Genomic DNA, 20,000 nt, shown 5'->3' with positions numbered 1-20,000 from the left:
GAAGACACGTCTCAGCACAGAGGAGTACTTTGTGCTGGTGCACACCACAGCAGGGTAGAGTAGCCTAAAACAATACTCAGCTAAAAGTAAAAATACCTTCCCAAAAAACATCTGAAGTAGAAATACAAAAGTATCAGGACAAAAACTACTTAGTCATTCAGAGGGTTTGGTGTGAAACGGTTCAGACGTCTTTACAGTGGTGGTGATGGGAACCAGGCGTCGCCATGACTACAACACAGATATAGACACTTTATTTACCATCCAGAACCTCCAGAGAACCTACACGAGTCTTCTGAGCTTATATGGAATGCTGATGATGGAAAACAGTGGAAAATCTGGAATAATGAGTTTTCTTTGGGGACTATTTTGCCGCACAGCGCCCTGCATGTCTCCCTCCACCATGAATGGAGTTGAAGTTCTCTAAACTCTCATAAAACAGCGTCTCAGTCATCAGGCAGTGAATTCAGAACCAGCTCATGTAGGAACTTTCTGTAGGAGCTTTTAGAGGGACGTCTGGTTCCCATCACCACCACTGTGAGCAGCTCTGACTCGGTCAGTTTATCTAGAACAGAGCGTTTCACACCAAACCGCTCTGAATGACCGTTTACATCTAAATCATTTAATAATGTGGAACCTTTTGAAAAATCTTAACTACACAGTAACTCATAGAACCTGTTAAGATGACTTTTGGATTGTTCGGCTCTGTTCTCCTCATTTTGAGATTATTTTGGTCAAAAATAAAACGCTAAAGCTCCAAAAGTCAGAGATGTCACCGATCACAAAGCAGTACAGACGTCACCATTCAAACTCAATGAAATTAAACAGAAAAAGGAATTAGTAACTAAACATAAGCAGCCAAAATGTAACTGAGTAGAAGTGAAAGTATGAAAATACTCAGGAGAGAGAACAAGTCCATCAGTACTCACTGAAGTACAGGTACTCGAGTAAATGTGATTATTTACTCTCCACCTCTGATACACACGGAGACTAAACTCTACTTACAGACACGTCCTCCTCTGCTTCTTTAGACGCAGACTTGAAGGTCTCGTTCTTCTTCTGGAACGTCTCTATCGTCTGCTGGAAAGCCTGGAGACAGAAAGGCCGTCTCAAGTTCCGCACAAACCACAAGCTAATAATATATAAATATCTAAAGAGATGCACTACAGGTGGAAGATGATCAAAATACTTACAAACAAAAATACAAACAAAAATATAAACAAAAATATAAAAAAAATTTTCTGTAAAGCTGCTTTGTGACAACCTTGTTGTAAAAAGCGCTATATAAATAAACTTGAATATCCAGCAGATCTCTTTGATCAACTGGAGCAAGTAAACGGTAGAGAAACTAATATTACAAGATATACGACAAAAAATATTTCAAATTACCCAGAAAACTAACTACATGTGTGGAACAGTAATTTATAGAGCCATAAAGGAGTGAAATTCCCGACCAGTGTCACTGCTTAAAACTGAGGGTAAAACACTAACAGATTTACCATGTACCTGAGTTAAAGTCGAGACCCCCAAGGTAAAATATTCCTCCAGTAAAAGGACATATTTCTATATTGAGCTCTATTTACACAAAGTTAGGTTAGTTCATCATTTATGTTGAACAGACTCTCCCAAAGTTTTACGCTGCTGCGCTGACGTTGAACCGCGTGCTGCACTGGGTCGGTATGACCAACAGGTCAAAACCAGCTCTAAACAAAGTGACCGCTGGGCCCTGATTGGTGCTCTGGCTTTGCGCTTCTTTCGTTTTGACATGTTACGTTTTTATACACACAGAAACCAAAAGGAACGACAGATTTCTCAAAATGTAGGAGGAAAAAGTCGGATATTAGACTCTGAAATGTAGTGGAGTGAAAGGAAAAAGTCGCCCAGAACTGAGAAACTTCAGTACAGATACACCAAAAATACTAAAGTACAGAAACTAATTACATTTACTCAGATACTCAGTTACTCAGTTACTGTCCAAGACTGGTTACATTATCTACTTTTTTTTTTTTTTTTTAAATCACAATAGCAGCGAATGGGGTCATAAAAATAAACAAATAAACTACAGGATGGAAGTTTGGAGGCAGCACTAACTTTGTAAAAACAGACACTTTCATTTTTAAAGTGATATTCGATTGAGTTCATTGTGTAATGCATTTATTTATACAGCGCAGACAGAGAGCAGAACTACCACTTAGTAATGTGTACTGGAGTTGTCTGCCGCTAGAGGGCGCTCCTGGGTCCAAAATGAATGGGTTAATAGGGAGCATAGTTTATACATGCTTAAACGTTTTTATACAGAAGAATGTATTCAATTCCTGAACTAGTAACTTGAACCTGTAATTTAGGACAAAAAAATACTTCTAAAACATTAATAAAACTGCTGGATCACGATATGTTCAGTATTCTGTGACAGAAGGTTAAAAACTTCTCAAAAAACACTGCAGTGTACAGCGATGGATGACTGATCGTTCTATTCAGCCCATGATTACAACATTATACTGAATGGACTACGTTTCTTGGTGGAATACTTAATATTAATAATAAAAGTGACTTAAACTTTATTTATAACAACTGTGTTTCAACATATTTTATGTGGTCTAATATTTTTAAAAAAGCTGATTTACAGTCATTTTACCAGCAGTAAAGGCAGGAGTTTTACCGTTAAGCCTGAAAACAAACCTACCAGTGATAAAATCACTGTAATGTGTGACCGCTTGTGCCGTATCACAGTATACAGGGTATTCATGTATTTTTTTCAAATAAAACTAATTTTTTGTAGGTTAATGTGGTTTATTGGTCTGGATGTGCCTTCACTTTTAATAAGAACAATATTAACTGATGTAAACCTAAAATATTTTATAGTAAAAAGAAAGGATTGAACAGTCAGATAACCGTATCGTGTGTAAAGCCCACGGCAGCATCTCTAAAACGCTGCTGAGAATCTGTGGAGCCTCTTGGCTTGTAGGAGCCAGAATGTACCTGCTGCACCATTTAAGGTGGAACGGGAAAATTAGAACAAGAAGCTGGCGAATAAGAAGCCGACTTCGGTTTCGTAGTTTTAACACCGGCAGGATTTTTAATAAGGTGATTTAAGTGATCAAAATTTCCTGCAGCTCAAATCTGCCTTGCGGTCTTACGGAGCATCCCTGAGCTCCAAGTTACAGCTACATCCCATGCTTAGAGCGGTTAATCCTAGAGAAAAGGCCGGTTCGGCTTCCAGTATTTATATCTTCCTACCTAGGGCTACTTACACACCCCTTGGGGTCGGCCCAGTCTGGTCTTAAGATCTTAAATTGGAGGATCAAGAGGTTTTTTTTTGGTTTTTTTTACGGACCAAGCTTGGGGACCCATCTATTCATCAACCCAAATCACCAAATAATACATTGGAAATTATTGCATCGATTTTACCCAACACCAGTAAGACGACTTCATATGCATCTCAGTCTTGACATCACTTGGTATCATTTCTTTGGAGCTTCCAGTTACTCGTGTACATGGTGCTCAGTCAATAACCATTAATGCTTGGAAGGCGGCGCTCCAACCAGTGGAACGTTCACTAGGCCCTTGCTACCTTGCTAATGAGTTACCCATTTGTTTTTGTATTTTAGGTGGAGTCCCGTTATTTAACCCACACATATCTATATATGTTTATTTATTTTCTCACATCTGTGTTCATGAAGCTGTGTTCTTATTTTATATGCCAACATACACGTTAAAAGACCATAAAGCAATTTGTTCACAGAAAATAAAATCATGCTTGGAGGCTTTTTTTTGTACAGAGCTGCTTATAAAGTTGCGCTACAGCAGGACATTGACAAGGAAGCACAATTCATCAGAGCACCGCTTAGTCTCCCTGCTAGGCTCATGGATAATGGCTAACCCCAAGAGACTGGCTTTCCTTCTGCTCTCTTTACCCCGTTAACTAATCGACCTTTTACAATCTGATGTCGCTCTATTGACAATAAACTAGACTGACTGACCTCAGGCTGCAGCTCAGTACACGAGAGGTGAGGGAACCGGGATGTTCTGACCTGTTTGTACCAGTTTAACAATAATGACTAATAATAATAATAAATTAATACCTTAAGAGTCTCAGATGAGATAAACCAAGAGTTTCTCTCAGGTCAGTGCGTGTGATTAGGAGAGGCACTATAGCTCTTATGGCCAGAAGTAATCTTGGTCTGCCAGTCACGAGGACACATTAGCGTAAATATGTGAAGATCTTTATAATAAATTGACTGTGAATTGAAGTGGTTTTGACTAAATTTCTGCAAACGTGGACCCCAGAATTGTTAGTTTCATATATTTTTTTAAGTGTAGGTGAGCATGGGGAACAATTTTTACACAGATTTTTAATGTTCCTTTAGGAGGTCAAACAGCGTGAGCTTCTGACCAAACTACCACAGAGCGACTGGCCAGTGTTTTAGAGATCTGAGCCAAAGAGTGTTTTAGGGCATGTAGGTCAGTTTTCGGTTACTGAGCTGTTTATGTGAATCACAAAATCCAACCTAACCTTACAAGCTCACAGCTGGGCTTCAGTCCAGCCTCCGCACTGCAGGGTTAGTTCTTACACAGCGTTACAGCTCAGACTCCTTCAGCACACGGCGACTAATAAAGCACATTCAGTCGGTTTTACAGTGAAACATCTGAAAACAGAGATTTTCTGCTTTATTCGTGTTTTCAGACGTCGGCGTTTTGGTTTTAAATAGTTCTATTAATGAAATTGACCTCATCAGCTGGTAAAGCTGTAGTTATTCAGAAACCTTCATATTTTACTGATGTTTTTATTTACTGGACTAAAACAAATCATCGTTTGACACTCAGAATCAGTCAGTGCTCATATATAATCTGATGTGTGTGTATCAGCTGGTCTGTCTGTCGTATAGACGGTCATATATGACGCAGCACGGCTGATAGAATCATACTGGATTGACTCTGTTTGCACTGATTGGTCAGATGTTTCTATCAGGGGTTAAACTGACCCTCTGTCTGTTATAGTGAACCCACCCATGGGCTAAACTGGAACACCGCACTCCCCTCATTTTGGGTGGAGCTGGAAACAAAGCTGAAGTGTTGGTTTATAGCGGAGATGTTTATGTTGCTTATATTAAAACATGATTATTCCAACTTTAATATTTCTTAAATTATTTCACACGAAACAAAAAAAATGATACTTTATGCCAATAATCATATCCTCTACATATGATTGGGTTGTGCTTAATAGGATGAGGGACTAACAAAGGATTATATACAACATTAGGTTCAGATATGTACTGCATATATATTCCTCACTCATTTCTCAATGTTACTGGTCTTAAATTCCTCCTGCCCCAGCGTGTCGCAACGATCCAATCCAGAATGAGCTTATAACAGCATTAGATCTGGTCTTTGTGCTGTTCTGCGCAAATAAAGCTAAAAGTACATTTATAAAATCGCTGCTTTCTGTTTATTCGCTACTGTGCCGATGTTAGAATCGGGTTTGCAGACCAAAACAAACTTCTCTGGTTAGACTAGACGTCGTGCGGTTTGTTGGGAAACAGACGCAGAAGCAGAAATATTTCTGAAAGTTAAAGATCTCACTTCCACACTTGAGACCTGTAGTGCATGTGACCTGCATGTGAAGATAAATACCTTGATCCAGTCGTCTTTGTCCTGCTCAGAGCTGCGTGATCAGAGGAGAGCAGGGATTATTCATTATTAATTATTATTAATATTATTACATCAGAACACCTCAGATATCCAGACAGAGAGTGGTGTCCGAGATGAGCTCACCTGGCCTGCAGCTCCAGCGTGCGCTCTTTGCCCGACACCTGGAAGGTGTGAGGATAGGCGTCGTTCACCGTCTCCACCACCTTAATGCCCTCGATGCCCACCCGAGTGCGCACGGTGAACCGCTGACCCACCAGGCTGAACTTGGGCACGCAGACCAGCAATATGTTGTTGAACTAGACAGACAGACAGACAGAGCTTAACACCTGATCAGGAAGTTTTAAAGGGCTCTACATTTTTATTGTACCTCATTTTGATTTACAGCTCAAGTTTATTCACCCAAACGGTCATAATTTTTACAATATCATTTTTACAGGATCATTTTCAACCTCTTTTTATCCCTTTAATTCAGAACCAGTTCATGTAGGAACTTTCTGTGAGGAGCTTTTAGAGGGGGACGTCTGGTTCCCATCACCACCACTGTGAGCAGTTCTCTCTAGAACGGAGCGTTTCACACCAAACCGCTCCGTTTGCATCTTAACCAGTTCATTTTGGAGAGATTTTCACAAATCTGGGGAATTTCCCTTTAAGAGAAGTGATTCCTGAACTGCAAAACTCAGCAGAAGTGAAATCAACCTTTTTTTTTTTTTAATGATCATTTTCCCTCTTTTTATCCCTTAAAATTAAACAGGCTGATTTTGTTACTGTACTTTTAAGACTGGCATATGCAAATGAGCTCTGTTCTGTTTGGCTGTGCCTCATTTGAAAAGCAGTCCAGGCTGAAACGCTCCTTATAACTTCCACATGAGTGGGCGGAGCTAAACTGCTATAGGCCGAATAGGCAGATATATGCAAAATGTATTGTTTTTTTTGTGAAACAGAAACAATGAATCCAAATCAGGCTGTTTCTGTTACATGTACTGTATGGACCGAGAGTGAATGGGAGCGAAGTTTTAAAAGTTTAGCCATTTTTTTTTTACACTCCTTTAAAAAAAATGACAAAAACTTTTTGATATGGACCTTTAAGCAATTGAAGCTTTGAGATTTTGCATCATCATAAATAACATCCTACTTGTGATTTCAGTCAAAAAAAAGTGCTATCTTCTTCAGCACTCAGCCACCCTGTTGTGCTTTCTACTTTGCATTAGCAGCACTTATGGCTGACTGGGGCAGCTCTAGCATTTCACAAACTGAGCTGCAGCCAGCAGGTTTACGCAAGTTAGGTGAAAAGACTTATCAGTATTGCTTAGACTCAATATTTGTGGCATTGCTGCACTTCATATTGAGCTTTTCTCAGACTCAAACACTCGACAGGTATTCTAACAGGTGCTCCACAGATTCTCTCTGTACACGTTCACTTATGAAGTGAGCTGTGCCACTCAAGTCTTACCAGATAGAGATATCTCTCCATGGCTGAGGTGTTCCTGGCAGCCAGCTTCAGGATTTGGCCTTCTTTAATGAGCTCGTTGGAGGCGTTCACAATGTCCTCCTCCCCTCCAAGTGATTCATAGATTTCCATAAGCTTCTTAAGGTTCTCCTGAGAAACCGGCAGAGAATCAGGTATCAGGTACTCAAATCTGAGTCATCTGCAGTGTTCAAATGGAAACTGCAGCCATCGTGAGACGTTAAGCTGCCGCTTAATAAACCATCAGCAATATTAACGCTGATTAAAACAGCAATTAAGGTGACAATAGGACACTCACCATTTTGCGGATGGCGCTGTTGGAGTGAGTGGCAGCCATGGAGATGGTCTGTAGAGACTCTGTGGAGGAAGATTAAAGGGAAATTACATCAATTTAAGAATAAAGATCTATTCAGGTAGTGAGATGTAAACAGTCATTTAAGGTGGTTTGTGTGAAATGCTGTATTGTAGATCAACTTGATGCAACCTACACGTGTCTTCTGAGCTTTATATGGAATGTTGATGATGGAAAATAGTATAAAACGTTTTCGCTGGGGACTATTTTTCCATCCCAACTCCCTGCATGTCAAAATCTACCATAAAGAGAGTCTCAGTCATCAGGCAGTGAATTCAGAACCATCTCATGTAGGAACTTTCTGTGAGGAGCTTTTAGAGGGGGACGTCTGGTTCCCATCACCACCACTGTGAGCAGCTCTGATTCAGTCAGTTTATCTAGAACGGAGCGTTTCACACCAAACCGCTCTGAACTGCTCTGTTTACATCTCAACCAGGTAATCATGCAGAATATTTCACAAATCTGTGGGATTTCCCTTTAAGAGAAGTGATTCCTGAACTGCAAAACTCGACAGTGGAAGTGAAATCGAAGGGCCCAGGCAAAGTTAGATGAGCCTGAATGGACTCATTGTTCTAGCTGCAGCCTTGTGGGTGAAACGATTTACAGTACAGCAACATAGTAGAATAAGAAAAGCAGATACTCAAGCAAGAAAAGTCAAAGTGGATAGTGTGTCAGGTCATTCCATCCACGTACAAGTACACAGTGGAGTGAAAATATGTTCCTCTGGAGACCTCTCTGGTGGAAATGTGTAATGGCAGGCAACATATAGAGCTAAACCTGGATTTAATCTCAGTCAGAGTATCTAAACCTGGATTAAATCGCATCGCAGCCCGAGTATCTAAACCTGGATTAAATCGCATCGCAGCCCGAGTATCTAAACCTGGATTAAATCGCAGCCCGAGCATCTAAACCTGGATTAAATCGCAGGCCTAGCATCTAAACCTGGATTAAATCGCAGGCCTAGCATCTAAACCTGGATTAATCACAGGCCGAGCGTCTAAACCTGGATTAAATCGCAGCCCGAGCATCTAAACCTGGATTAAATCGCAGCCCGAGTATCTAAACCTGGATTAATCGCAGGCCGAGTATCTAAACCTGGATTAAATCGCAGGCCTAGCATCTAAACCTGGATTAATCGCAGGCCGAGTGTCTAAACCTGGATTAATCGCAGGCCGAGTGTCTAAACCTGGATTAATCACAGGCCAAGTATCTAAACCTGGATTAAATCGCAGCCCGACTATCTAAACCTGGATTAATGGCAGGCCGAGTATCTAAACCTGGATTAATCACATCGCAGGCCGAGTATCTAAACCTGGATTAATCACATCGCAGGCCGAGTATCTAAACCTGGATTAATCGCAGGCCGAGTATCTAAACCTGGATTAATCGCAGGCGGAGTGTCTAAACCTGGTTTAATCGCAGGCCGAGTATCTAAACCTGGATTAATCACAGGCCGAGTGTCTAAACCTGGATCCTTGGCAAAGGCTGAGCATTTAATCTGTAGTTCCTGTTTACTAATAAATATTCTTTATACTGTAAGTTAGGTAGCGTTTCTCACTCTCTGCCTGGCTGCGGTCAGGAGCGTCCGGCGGGAGTCTCTTCAGGTAGTCCTTCAGCAGCAGCTCGTAGCGAGGAACCCTCTGCACGGGTTCCAGCATGTGGTGCTGCAGAGTGAGGCTGCCACAGATGTCCTGCTTCTGTAGTGGAACATACAAGCACACCAAACAGTCTCATACAAGAACCACTTTCTGGTCCTTTGTTTTTAAATGGAGGGTCAACAGGTTTAACAGGTTTAAGGTGCTGAGCACTCAGAACACACACCTGGATCTCCTGAATGATGGCACTGAACTGTGCTGAGCGCTCGGTCCACTGTTTAAGGAGGTCCATGGCGTTGTCAAAGTTCTTCACATACTCTGCATACATCCTGAGGAAGGGAGCGTGCTGCTCCAAGATGTCCCCAATCCGAGGCCTGCTCTCCCTGAACACAGAAGAGGAGAGGACTTCTTCACTTACTCACGACCCCCACGGACCCTCACAGAGGAGGTACTATAGCTCCTCAGCTCGCACGCCGTCCGCTAAACTCGCCTCAGCTCGCACACCGTCCACTAAACTCCCCTCAGCTCCCACGCCGTCCACTAAACTCTCTTCAGCTCCCACACCGTCCACTAAACTCCCTTCAGCTCCCACGCCGTCCACTAAACTCCCTTCAGCTTGTACGCCGTCCACTAAACTCCCTTCAGCTCCCACGCCGTCCACTAAACTCCCTTCAGCTCCCACGCCATCCACTAAACTCCCTTCAGCTCCCACGCCATCCACTAAACTCCCTTCAGCTCCCACGCCATCCACTAAACTCCCTTCAGCTCCCACGCCATCCACTAAACTCCCTTCAGCTCCCACGCCATCCACTAAACTCCCTTCAGCTCCCACGCCATCCACTAAACTCCCTTCAGCTCCCACGCCATCCACTAAACTCCCTTCAGCTCCCACGCCATCCACTAAACTCCCTTCAGCTCCCACGCCATCCACTAAATGCCCACACCGTCCACTAAACTCCCCTCAGCTTGCACGCCGTCCACTAAACTCCCACGCTGTCCACTAAAATCCCCTCAGCTCACACGCCGTCCACTAAACTCGCCTCAGCTCCCACGCCATCCACTAAACTCCCTTCAGCTCCCACGCCATCCACTAAACTCCCTTCAGCTCCCACGCCATCCACTAAATGCCCACACCGTCCACTAAACTCCCCTCAGCTTGCACGCCGTCCACTAAACTCCCACGCTGTCCACTAAAATCCCCTCAGCTCACACGCCGTCCACTAAACTCGCCTCAGCTCCCACGCCATCCACTAAACTCCCTTCAGCTCCCACGCCATCCACTAAACTCCCTTCAGCTCCCACGCCATCCACTAAATGCCCACACCGTCCACTAAACTCCCCTCAGCTTGCACGCCGTCCACTAAACTCCCACGCCGTCCACTAAACTCCCCTCAGCTCGTACGCTGTCCACTAAACTCCCCATAGCTCGTATGCTGTCTACTGTACAAAGGTTTATAAATGAGGCTCTACAGCTGACTATACTGAGGCTACAGGAGATGCTAGAACAGATACAGCAGTGGTTGTAGTGGTGTCGCAGCAGGTAGGGTGAATGTACCAGGACTAAATGGCCAAAAGTATGTTGACACCTTGTTACGACCCGACTTGAACCGGAAACCTGATTTAGACCACACCTGTGAAAATGTATGTCATTTCTTCTGCTGTTTTACAGCAGCTGCCCGATATCAGCTGTGTCTGAAATGGACTAAACGCTGCCGACTCATGCAATGTTCTGTGTTCAATGTTCACGCCAGTGTCCACATACTTTTGGCCATTTATTGCTTGTTGAAGTGCTTGTGATTACCACTGGCACATCCTGGCCTCCAGGTCAGGCAGCAGGAACTGGCTGTGGAAGGCGTAGATGCAGGCCACGTTACAGAAGATGCCCTTCACTACGTCCACAGGAAACGTTCCTTTCGCTGCCTCCTGGGTCAGTTTAGCACAGAACACCTGCAGGTAAACATACACGCCCATACAGATCAGGGACAGATGCACATTCAATCAGATTAATATTCTGCTTTATCGTCTGAAATGTTGACTCACCTGATCCAGCAAATAGAGGCGAGTAACATAGGCTCTCTCAGTGAGCAGGAGCTCGTTGGCTACCTTGTACAGCTTCTGCTCATTGGTCTCTTCCTGTAGAGAGGGGGGGAGGGGGGGCGAGAAAGCTTAGCAATGTGCTTCCTTATGCTCGTACTGAAATTATGGCCCACTTCTTGCCCCCATTTCTGTGTGGAGCTTCTGTGTATAAGGGTGATCAAAGGAAGTCAGCGAGATATACGAAAAGGCTTCAAGAAGAGAATTGAGAATTCAAAGAATTGAGACGCAAGCCAGACGATAATGATATGCATCACAAGATGGTGTTTTATAGCAATTTAGTACAAAAGATACAAAAGAACACCTGAATTCAATGATTTGGATGAGTGAATTGGTGAGTGAATACTTTTGGAAATAGTGTATGTCTCATCTAGTCATCAAAATAGCCAACTATGGAGCTTATAGCCTAAACTGAGCAGCTATAGGAACTAGACTTAACGCTGGCGACAAAGCCAACACTGTTATGAACAAATTCGAAATGCTCTGGGTAGCATTAGCGTAGTAGGTCATACTACTCTAAACGCAGTGGACAGTTCAGTCTATGACCAATCCACAGGTCAGCTAAGAACCAGTCACTGTTGAACGGGTCTTGTTGCTTTTTCCACCCTGAATCACATGAAACTCTTCTGAAACTAATGAAGATGGTGACGGGTGCAGACAGCAAATCGAAGGCTCGAGGCAATGGCGGATAGGAACATTTGCTAAGAAGTGACTGGAAGACCGAGAAAATAAGGCATACGGATTTCCTTCATAATGCAGAGATAGTGCTCACAGAAAACAACTAATATTTTCCTCAAAATTGGGTAAATATTCATTCCCGTTTGACGTGGCGATGTCCATGGCTCCGCCCCCGATTAGGCTACCGCATTAACAGTAGTTAAACGTGTTATTCCGTGATGAACGTACATGATATATACAATCAATCAGTGTGTATATTGAATGGCGTTGGAAGAAAAATGGCGGTTTTGAAGACGCCTGTAGTTCTTTATATTGTCTGTAAATCTCATGATGGACGGACCAAAAGAAACGGCCCAAAATGACTTGTAAAAAACTCGTTACACTGACTTTGATATTACATCTGATATTCAAAGTAAAGTATATTTTTCCTCCTCCTGTAAAGTTACGATCTTGGAGATATGATATTTTGTCATGACAAAAGCGTGTAAGTGACCCTCATTAGTCCCACAATGGGGAAATTCCACCTCCGCATTGTACTAGTGAACACACACACACACACACACACACACACACACACACACACACACACACACACACACTAGGGGGCAGTGAACACACTTGCCCAGAGCGGTGGGCAGCCCTATCCGTAGCACCCAGGGAGCAGTTGGGGGTGTTCACGGACTGTCACAGACGGTCAGCACTGGGGATCAAACCAGCGACCTTCTGGTCACAGGGCCGGTTCCCTGACCTCCAGGATACACAGATTTGTTGTTTATGAAATATTTGATATAAACACTCACTGGCTGTATATATGAGACATATGATCTATATAGTCACTGACTATATACACACACTGATTGACTTTATATATGATGCATATAATATACAGTGATGACTATATAGGACATACACTAATTGTATACATGATGTATACACTCATTGACTACATATGATACATTTGGCATGATTTTTTGATATATACACTCATTCTGTACATGATATATTCACTCTGTGAACATATTTTTTGACATATACACTTTTTGACCATACATATTTGATATATGCACTCATTGACTGTATACATGATATATGTAATATACAAACTCATAGGCCATATTTGATATATACATTAACCGACTGTATACATGGCATTTTATATATACACTCATTAACAATGAGTTATGTTATTGTTATGATATCAAGCTTGTAACAGACTTGTAGCCCTTTTTGAGAAGGTTCTGTGTAGAACCATGCGCAACACGTACCATCAATGTGATGAGCCATTTCACCACGCAAGGAACCATTTAGGTATACAAAGGGTTCTTTGACTGTTCATGGCTCTATATAGAACCATTTTCTTTACTAAAGAACTCGAAGAACCGTCTTTAAGTGTGTACTGACTGTATTAATGTTATTGCGCTTGTTCTACCATCAGCCTTTTCCAGAGCAACTGGAACCCTCACTGGCCAGATTAGCAGCTTTAATTTGGAATTTTCTCAGGTTCTTAAAACTTTTGCACGTTCCTGTGTGTAAATATGTACGTTACTGACTTTAGGACCGTCCTCCTCCATGTTCTCCTCCTGCGCATTGATGTGTGTCTCCTGCTCTCGGTGCAGCAGGAGGGTTCTATCCTTCTCCGTCTGCGTTCTCAGGTCCGAGTCTGAGCGGCGCTGCAGCAGGATTGGCCCAGAGTTTCTGACCTCTCTCTCTCCAGCATCTTCCAAACGCCGTCCGTCCGTCACATCTCCAGGCGGCCGGGGCGGTCTGAGCGGAGCTGCTGCTGCTGCTGAACCGGTTCTGTGGTCCTCGCTGCTGGAGCACAGAGCAGAGGGAGAAGGTTTGTGTGGGTGGTGCTGAGCTGTGTTGACAGCAACTGCAAAAGGAAGTGAAAGTGTGGCAGATGGGGAGGAAGCAAAGAGCACTGCCCTATTTATCACTCACACACACACACACACACACACACACACACACACACACACACACACACCTCAGCAGGTATGCTGACACTCGCACCCACAGCCACACCTGTGCTGATGTTTTTCCTCTCCGTTCATCTCCGTCACAGCTGCTCCACACCGGCCTGAACAAACCTCCCAACTCGTCACTGCACTTTGGAGATGCGCTGGCTTTGGAAGCACTGCAGCACATAGAAAAATCAATCAATCAATCAATCAATCAACCTTTATTTAAACTGGGGTGCACTGAGCGTGACCCTCACTCAAACTGTAGCCGAGCATTATAACAAAGAAAAGGGACAAAACGAGTAGATGTAATTCTGTAATTATAAAAGTCTAACAGAGACACGGAGAAAGCACGAAGGACGTCACTGAAAGTTCAGGCACAGAGTGATTTCTAAAAACAAGCTAATTAAATTATTAAGAATGATTCATAATTGAGTAAAATAAAAATGAAGATGGAAAATGAAAACAAAATGAGAAAATGAGAAAATAAAATAAAGAAAAATAACAATAAAACAAATACAATGGGAAGGTTTTAAGTTAGCTTGACTTAAGTGGTTGCTAAGGTGTTGCTAGGTGCAGATGGTTGCTAAGGTGTTGCTAGGCCACTGCTATGGTATTCCAGGAGGTTTCAAAGGAGTAACAAGGTTGTTGCTGTGGTATTCCAGGTGGTTGCAATGGTGTTACTAAGCCCAAGTGGTTGCTAAGGTGTTGCTAGGCTGTTGCTATGGTATTCCAGGTGGTTGCTAAGGTATTGCTAAGCTGCTGCTATGGTATCACAGGTGAATGCTAAGGCATCCCAGCTGGTTGCTAAGGTGTTGCAAAGCCCAGGTTGTTGCTAGGCCACGGGTGTGGTTTTCTAGGTGATTGCTAAGGTATTGCTAGGCTGTTGATTTGGTATCCCAGCTGGTTGCTAAGGTGTTGCTAGGCCCAGGCGTTTGCTAAGGTATTGCTGGATGGTTGCTAAGGAGTTGCTAGGCTGTTGCTATGGTATCCCAGGTGGTTTCTGAGGCATAAAAAGTATATGAAAGGTCCACTCATTATATTCAGCCTGTTTCTGTTATTGTGCCTTTAACAATGATATATGTAAATCAGCTCTGTTCCAATTGGCTGTCCTGTATTGTGCCTCAGGGCGGGGCTGTGGGTGGAGCTAAACTATTAAAGTATGTCTAATGATGTATGTTGGCTTTTGTGACATCACAAAATGGTCTGTTTTTGAGTTTAGTTTTCATACAGGGACTGGACTGACTGGGGAGCGAGCAGCACATTTTGAAATGTTGATGTTTACGGTGTTTATGTATTAAACTGTTTTTTCATAGAGGTTTTTTTAAAGATATGGGCCCTTTAATTTTTGTTTCAGGTGATGATTAAACCATAAAGTGGTGGCTCCAAGCATCGGTTAGCCTGGTTAGCCATGTCAGCCTGTTACTGGGAACATCAAAAATCTCGGCTAAACTTTGTGCAAATTTGATTTTTGGCTCGTCAATAAATAAGCTCTGCTAAATGCTTCCACCTGGTGGTAGATCCGTGAACAGCAAGTTCTTACTTTTGTGCCTGCATGTACCTTAAGATGTATTCTGATTAAATTATATTATACAAATTAAATTCTAAAAAAAGGTGTGAAATGCTAATATAAACAGACAGCAGTGATGAGTAAAGTCTGTTTGAATCGTCTTTTCTTTTCAACAGCGTTTAAAAATCATCTGGGAACTGAAAACACAAACTGATCCAGCTTTAAAAGCTGTTTCTTATTTTAATAGGACAGTTCAGGGGCCGAATTACAGAAACTATAACCGAGTTATATTTATTTTCTTTACACCTTTACATGTGATGTTTCTTCCCTGCAGTTCAAAATGTTCCCAAACCCTGAAGACATGTTCTCCAGTGTTCCCTCATATTACCTGCTTGTGTGAATGTTGGTGAATACGTGTCTAATGGCACTGAGCTGTGCTGGTTGATTAGGAGGAATCACGTCAGAATGGCAAGATTATTATTGGCTTCTATTGAGTAGGTTAACATTTCTTAACCTAAGATGCTGTAAGGCAAGGTTCCTAAATTAAGGTAAGATTTGCTTCTGTAATATGATTTTGTGAAAAATCCTATTTTGAACTTCTCAGATTATAACTAAGGAAAAAAGGAATTCAGTCTTGAACTTTCTCCCACTAAAAATGAGAGCAAAATACAAAGTAAAGACTCTGTATGGAAAAAAATCTGCTTTGGAATCTGAACCAGTTTTGTGTTAATGGAACTTTCACAGATGTGCAGGTTATCCACTAACATCCCCCCCCTCCCCCCCTCCATCCCCACCACACCATAACAGATGCTGGATTTACAACTTTACACTGGTAACAATCTGGATGATCCAACAGAACAGACCCAGAACACAACCAGAACCAGTACAGAGCCTCATTACCTCCTTACAACCATTTCTGTTGGTCTGTTTGTCCTGAATTCCCGAAAGGACACTGGGGAGACTTTGTGGGGGTGGTGGGGGAAAAGATGAGATGAGATGAGATGAGATGTGACGAGACGAGAAGCTACAGGTGCACACAGAGTATTTACCCTTGGGTCTCCAAGGGTTCTTTAGTACAGAAAATGGTCCTTTATAGAACCAGCAACACTCAAAGAACCTGTTGATTAAATGGTGCTACAGAAAATTGTGTTTCAGAAGATTTTTGCTGTTTTATCTTCTCAACAGAGATGAAACTGATTTCCTTCCAGCTGAATACAAATAAACAGCAAATCCGTCAGTAAATTTCTAAATGAATACTTACGAGGCTTCAGGAACTCTGGATCCATTTGTGACAGCCAATAAATTCTTCTATTTCTTTTATCCGCAGAGGAAGGAACCCATTTAAATGATTTTTCATCTAGTTTGTGAAAATGTGACTGAAACCAGCAGCAGAGACTAAAAAAACGCCTCAGAATCTAAAGTGTGAAACTGCAACAAACACCCTGCAGATGGAAATGAGTAATCAGAGGAGAACGGTGGAAAGATCTGGAGTGGATTTGCCAAATAAACAAATAAATTAGGTGTTTGAGCTGTTTAGTTGCTCTGCTGTTTATGACTCTATTAATACCCGTTTGACTCATATTTTGAATGAAGATGGAAATTCAGATTTCCGCCCCTGAGAATAATCACTTTTGCCAGGATTACACTAAACATTAATGCCTTCTGTTGACTGTTCGGCCAATCAGGAGGAATCTAAACACTCCAGAAAACAAATATGTTTGGCCAAAAAAAAAAGAAACTGTGGGGCAGAGCCAAAAAGGTATGACCCAAAGTTTATCCCATTATTCTTAAATTGAACACAATAAAAACCTGAACCAGTTCATTTAAGACTGTGTTTATTTTACACTCAGCTTTGGTCCAAATAACTGTTTCTTTCCCAAACTGAGGTGAAACTCTTTGGCTGTTACACTATATTTCCAAAAGTTTTCATTCAGCCATCCAAACCATTGAATTCAGGTGTTCCAGTCACTTCCGTGGCCACAGGTGTATAAAGCCGAGCCCCTCGGCCTGCAGACTGCTTCTACAGACATTAGTGAAAGAATGGGTCGCTCTCAGGAGCTCAGTGAATTCCAGCGTGGTGCCGTGATCGGACGCCACCTGTGCAGCAAGTCCAGTCGTGAAATTTCCTCACTACTAAATATTCCACAGTCCACTGTCAGTGGGATTATAACAAAGTGGAAGCGATTGGGAACGACAGCAACTCAGCCACGAAGTGGTCGGCCACGTAAAATGACAGAGCGGTCAGCGGATGCTGAGGGGCATAGTGTGCAGAGGTCACCGACTTTCTGCAGAGTCCATCACTACAGACCTCCAAACTTCATGTGGCCTTCAGATCAGCTCAAGAACAGCGTAGAGAGCTTCATGGAATGGGTTTCCATGGCCGACCAGCTGCATCCAAGCCTTACATCACCAAGCGCAATGCAAAGCGTGGAATGCAGTGGTGTAAAGCGCCGCCACTGGACTCTAGAGCAGTGGAGACGTGTTCTCTGGAGTAACCAATCACACTTCTCTGTCTGGAAATCTGATGGATGAGTCTGGGTTTGGTGGTTGCCAGGAAACGGTACTTGTCTGACTGCATTGTGCCGAGTGTAAAGTTTGGTGGAGGGGGGATCATGGTGTGGGTTGTTTTTCAGGAGTTGGGCTCGGCCCCTGAGTTCCAGTGAAAGGAACTCTTAAAGCTTCAGCTCCAAGAGATTTTGGACAATTTCACGCTCCCAACTTTGTGGGAACAGTTTGGGGACGGCCCCTTCCTGTTCCAACATGACTGCACACCAGTGCACAAAGCAGGTCCATAAAGACGTGGATGAGTCAGTTTGGTGTGGAAGAACTTGACTGGCCTGCACAGAGTCCTGACCTCAACCCCATAGAACACCTTTGGGATGAATTAGAGCGGAGTGGCTTCTGTTAATGAAAGTTCAGTCCTGGTTTGATGCCTTCCATAGATCTCCATTAGGCAGCCAGTGCTCAGTAACATTTAACAGAGGTTTAACAAAATCACACCGATTCTAAACTAGAGGTGAGCATTAATAAGATATTTTAACTTTACTGCAGTACATATTTAGGCTTTTCTGAGCATATGGTAGATATCGTCAATACACTAACTACACATTTCATCTCAAAGAGAGCATAATTAGTCCTGTTTCATCTGACTGAGTGCATTCAATAAAATTATTATACTCAAAGTTTTGCAGTCATTAAAATGCAACATCTTTTTTTTGTTTGTTCCAACTTCTCACACTCAGAAAGCAAATAATTGCTATATTGTGATATTTATATTGTGATATTTTTGCCATAATCGCCCACCCCTCAGCACATGCTCAGCTCAAACCACCAAACCAACACGTTTCCAATCAGAGACTCAAAATAACGACTTACTGCCTCAGTTTTTTTATGTTAAATTAACATCATAGTTTCTCAAAACATGACTTATCCAGGCTAAATGATCACTTTCTTTAGTAGGAGCTTGGTTTTTAGTTATCTGTCATTATTTGGACCTAAACTAAATCAAAATCCCCATATTTTAATTCAAGGGTGAAACGTTTTCATCGCATCCCAAACCTACTACACTGATGAACAGACTTCTGAAGCTGTGCTGTTTTTACACACTGCGTTTTGGGACGCAGCCACGTTAGTGCTTTGGAATTTGTACCTGGTCAATAATTATAATGTAAGGGACTGTAAAAGAAAGAAGGAATGTGTTTAGCTGTTGAATATAAAGAGGAATTCATGCCACACTGAAGAGCAGCCACTACAGAGGATGCACGAGATTACTGTTCCATAGTGAGCTGCAGAAAAGGAGCCGCAATGAAAAACAAACCCCTCTGTAACAGTTTTTACTTCACTAGACGTAAAACTTTGTTTTCTGCTTTTTTTCCTCACACTGAAAAAAGACCAACAGGTACTGAGCAGCTGTTTTAGCTGCAGATTAAATATATAAGCGCTGTATATATATGAGGTGCCTCAGCTCGTTCTCCTGACGCTGTTTCTGCTCTCAGGGTTCCCTCATGCTGCTCCTGTTGTGTGAGAAATACAAAGAACTCTGTTTGTGTTCTTCCTCTTTGAGAAAGAACTCTGGCCTATAACCGTACCAGCCGTCAGAGTGTGACTCTGAGCCAACAGAACTCGGTACACTTCCTCAATCTGATGGTTCACTTCTCGACCACAGACCTCCCCTCTCTGTAGGGCTGTGTGGAGAACTTCTCCATTCCCAGTGTTCCTCAGTGAATCTACATCCTCTCAGCATCATGAGATCTAAAACTGAAACCAGGGGCAGGGCAGTTTCAGCTGACAGCAATCACCCCAGCCTTTACTGCACTACTGAAAACTACACAGCTCAAACCAAACGGCTCAAACCAAACAACCAAACGGCTCAAACCAAACAACCAAACGGCTCAAACCAAACACTCAAGCAGCCCAAACCAAACATCCAAACGGCTGAAACCCCAAACGGCTCAAACCAAAACACCCAAACGCCTCAAACCCCAAACGGCTCAAACCAAAACACCCAAACGCCTCAAACCCCAAGCGGCTCAAACCAAAACACCCAAACGCCTCAAACCCCAAGCGGCTCAAACCAAAACACCCAAACGCCTCAAACCCCAAGCGGCTCAAACCAAAACACCCAAGCAGCCCAAATCAAACCCCAAGCGGCTCAAACCCCAAGCGGCTCAAACCAAACAACCAAGCGGCTCAAACCAAA

The 20,000-nt window shown here is 42.8% G+C and overlaps 1 protein-coding gene across 4 annotated transcripts in view; it reads right to left on the bottom strand.

The window, feature by feature from the left end:
- Positions 1-20,000, bottom strand: part of fgd4b (FYVE, RhoGEF and PH domain containing 4b) — a 32,064-nt gene that overhangs the window by 7,333 nt on the left and 4,731 nt on the right. For 2 of the 4 annotated variants that reach the window (XM_037542800.1, XM_037542811.1), the window contains exons 2-12: positions 13,856-13,967; positions 13,381-13,642; positions 11,099-11,191; positions 10,860-11,005; positions 9,285-9,441; positions 9,022-9,160; positions 7,410-7,468; positions 7,097-7,243; positions 5,770-5,942; positions 5,629-5,659; positions 1,003-1,086 (exon numbers count right to left, since the gene is read on the bottom strand). In XM_037542800.1, the coding sequence (XP_037398697.1) occupies positions 1,003-1,086; positions 5,629-5,659; positions 5,770-5,942; positions 7,097-7,243; positions 7,410-7,468; positions 9,022-9,160; positions 9,285-9,441; positions 10,860-11,005; positions 11,099-11,191; positions 13,381-13,642; positions 13,856-13,967 (1,403 nt within the window). The remainder of the gene's footprint in view (positions 1-1,002; positions 1,087-5,628; positions 5,660-5,769; positions 5,943-7,096; positions 7,244-7,409; positions 7,469-9,021; positions 9,161-9,284; positions 9,442-10,859; positions 11,006-11,098; positions 11,192-13,380; positions 13,643-13,855; positions 13,968-20,000) is intronic. The other 2 variants (XM_037542805.1, XM_037542812.1) reach the window with 1 other exon arrangement.

The sequence above is a fragment of the Pygocentrus nattereri genome, chromosome 1 (assembly GCF_015220715.1).
Source record: "Pygocentrus nattereri isolate fPygNat1 chromosome 1, fPygNat1.pri, whole genome shotgun sequence".
NCBI lineage: Eukaryota > Metazoa > Chordata > Actinopteri > Characiformes > Serrasalmidae > Pygocentrus > Pygocentrus nattereri.
This window is presented reverse-complemented; position numbering and strand designations above follow the sequence as displayed.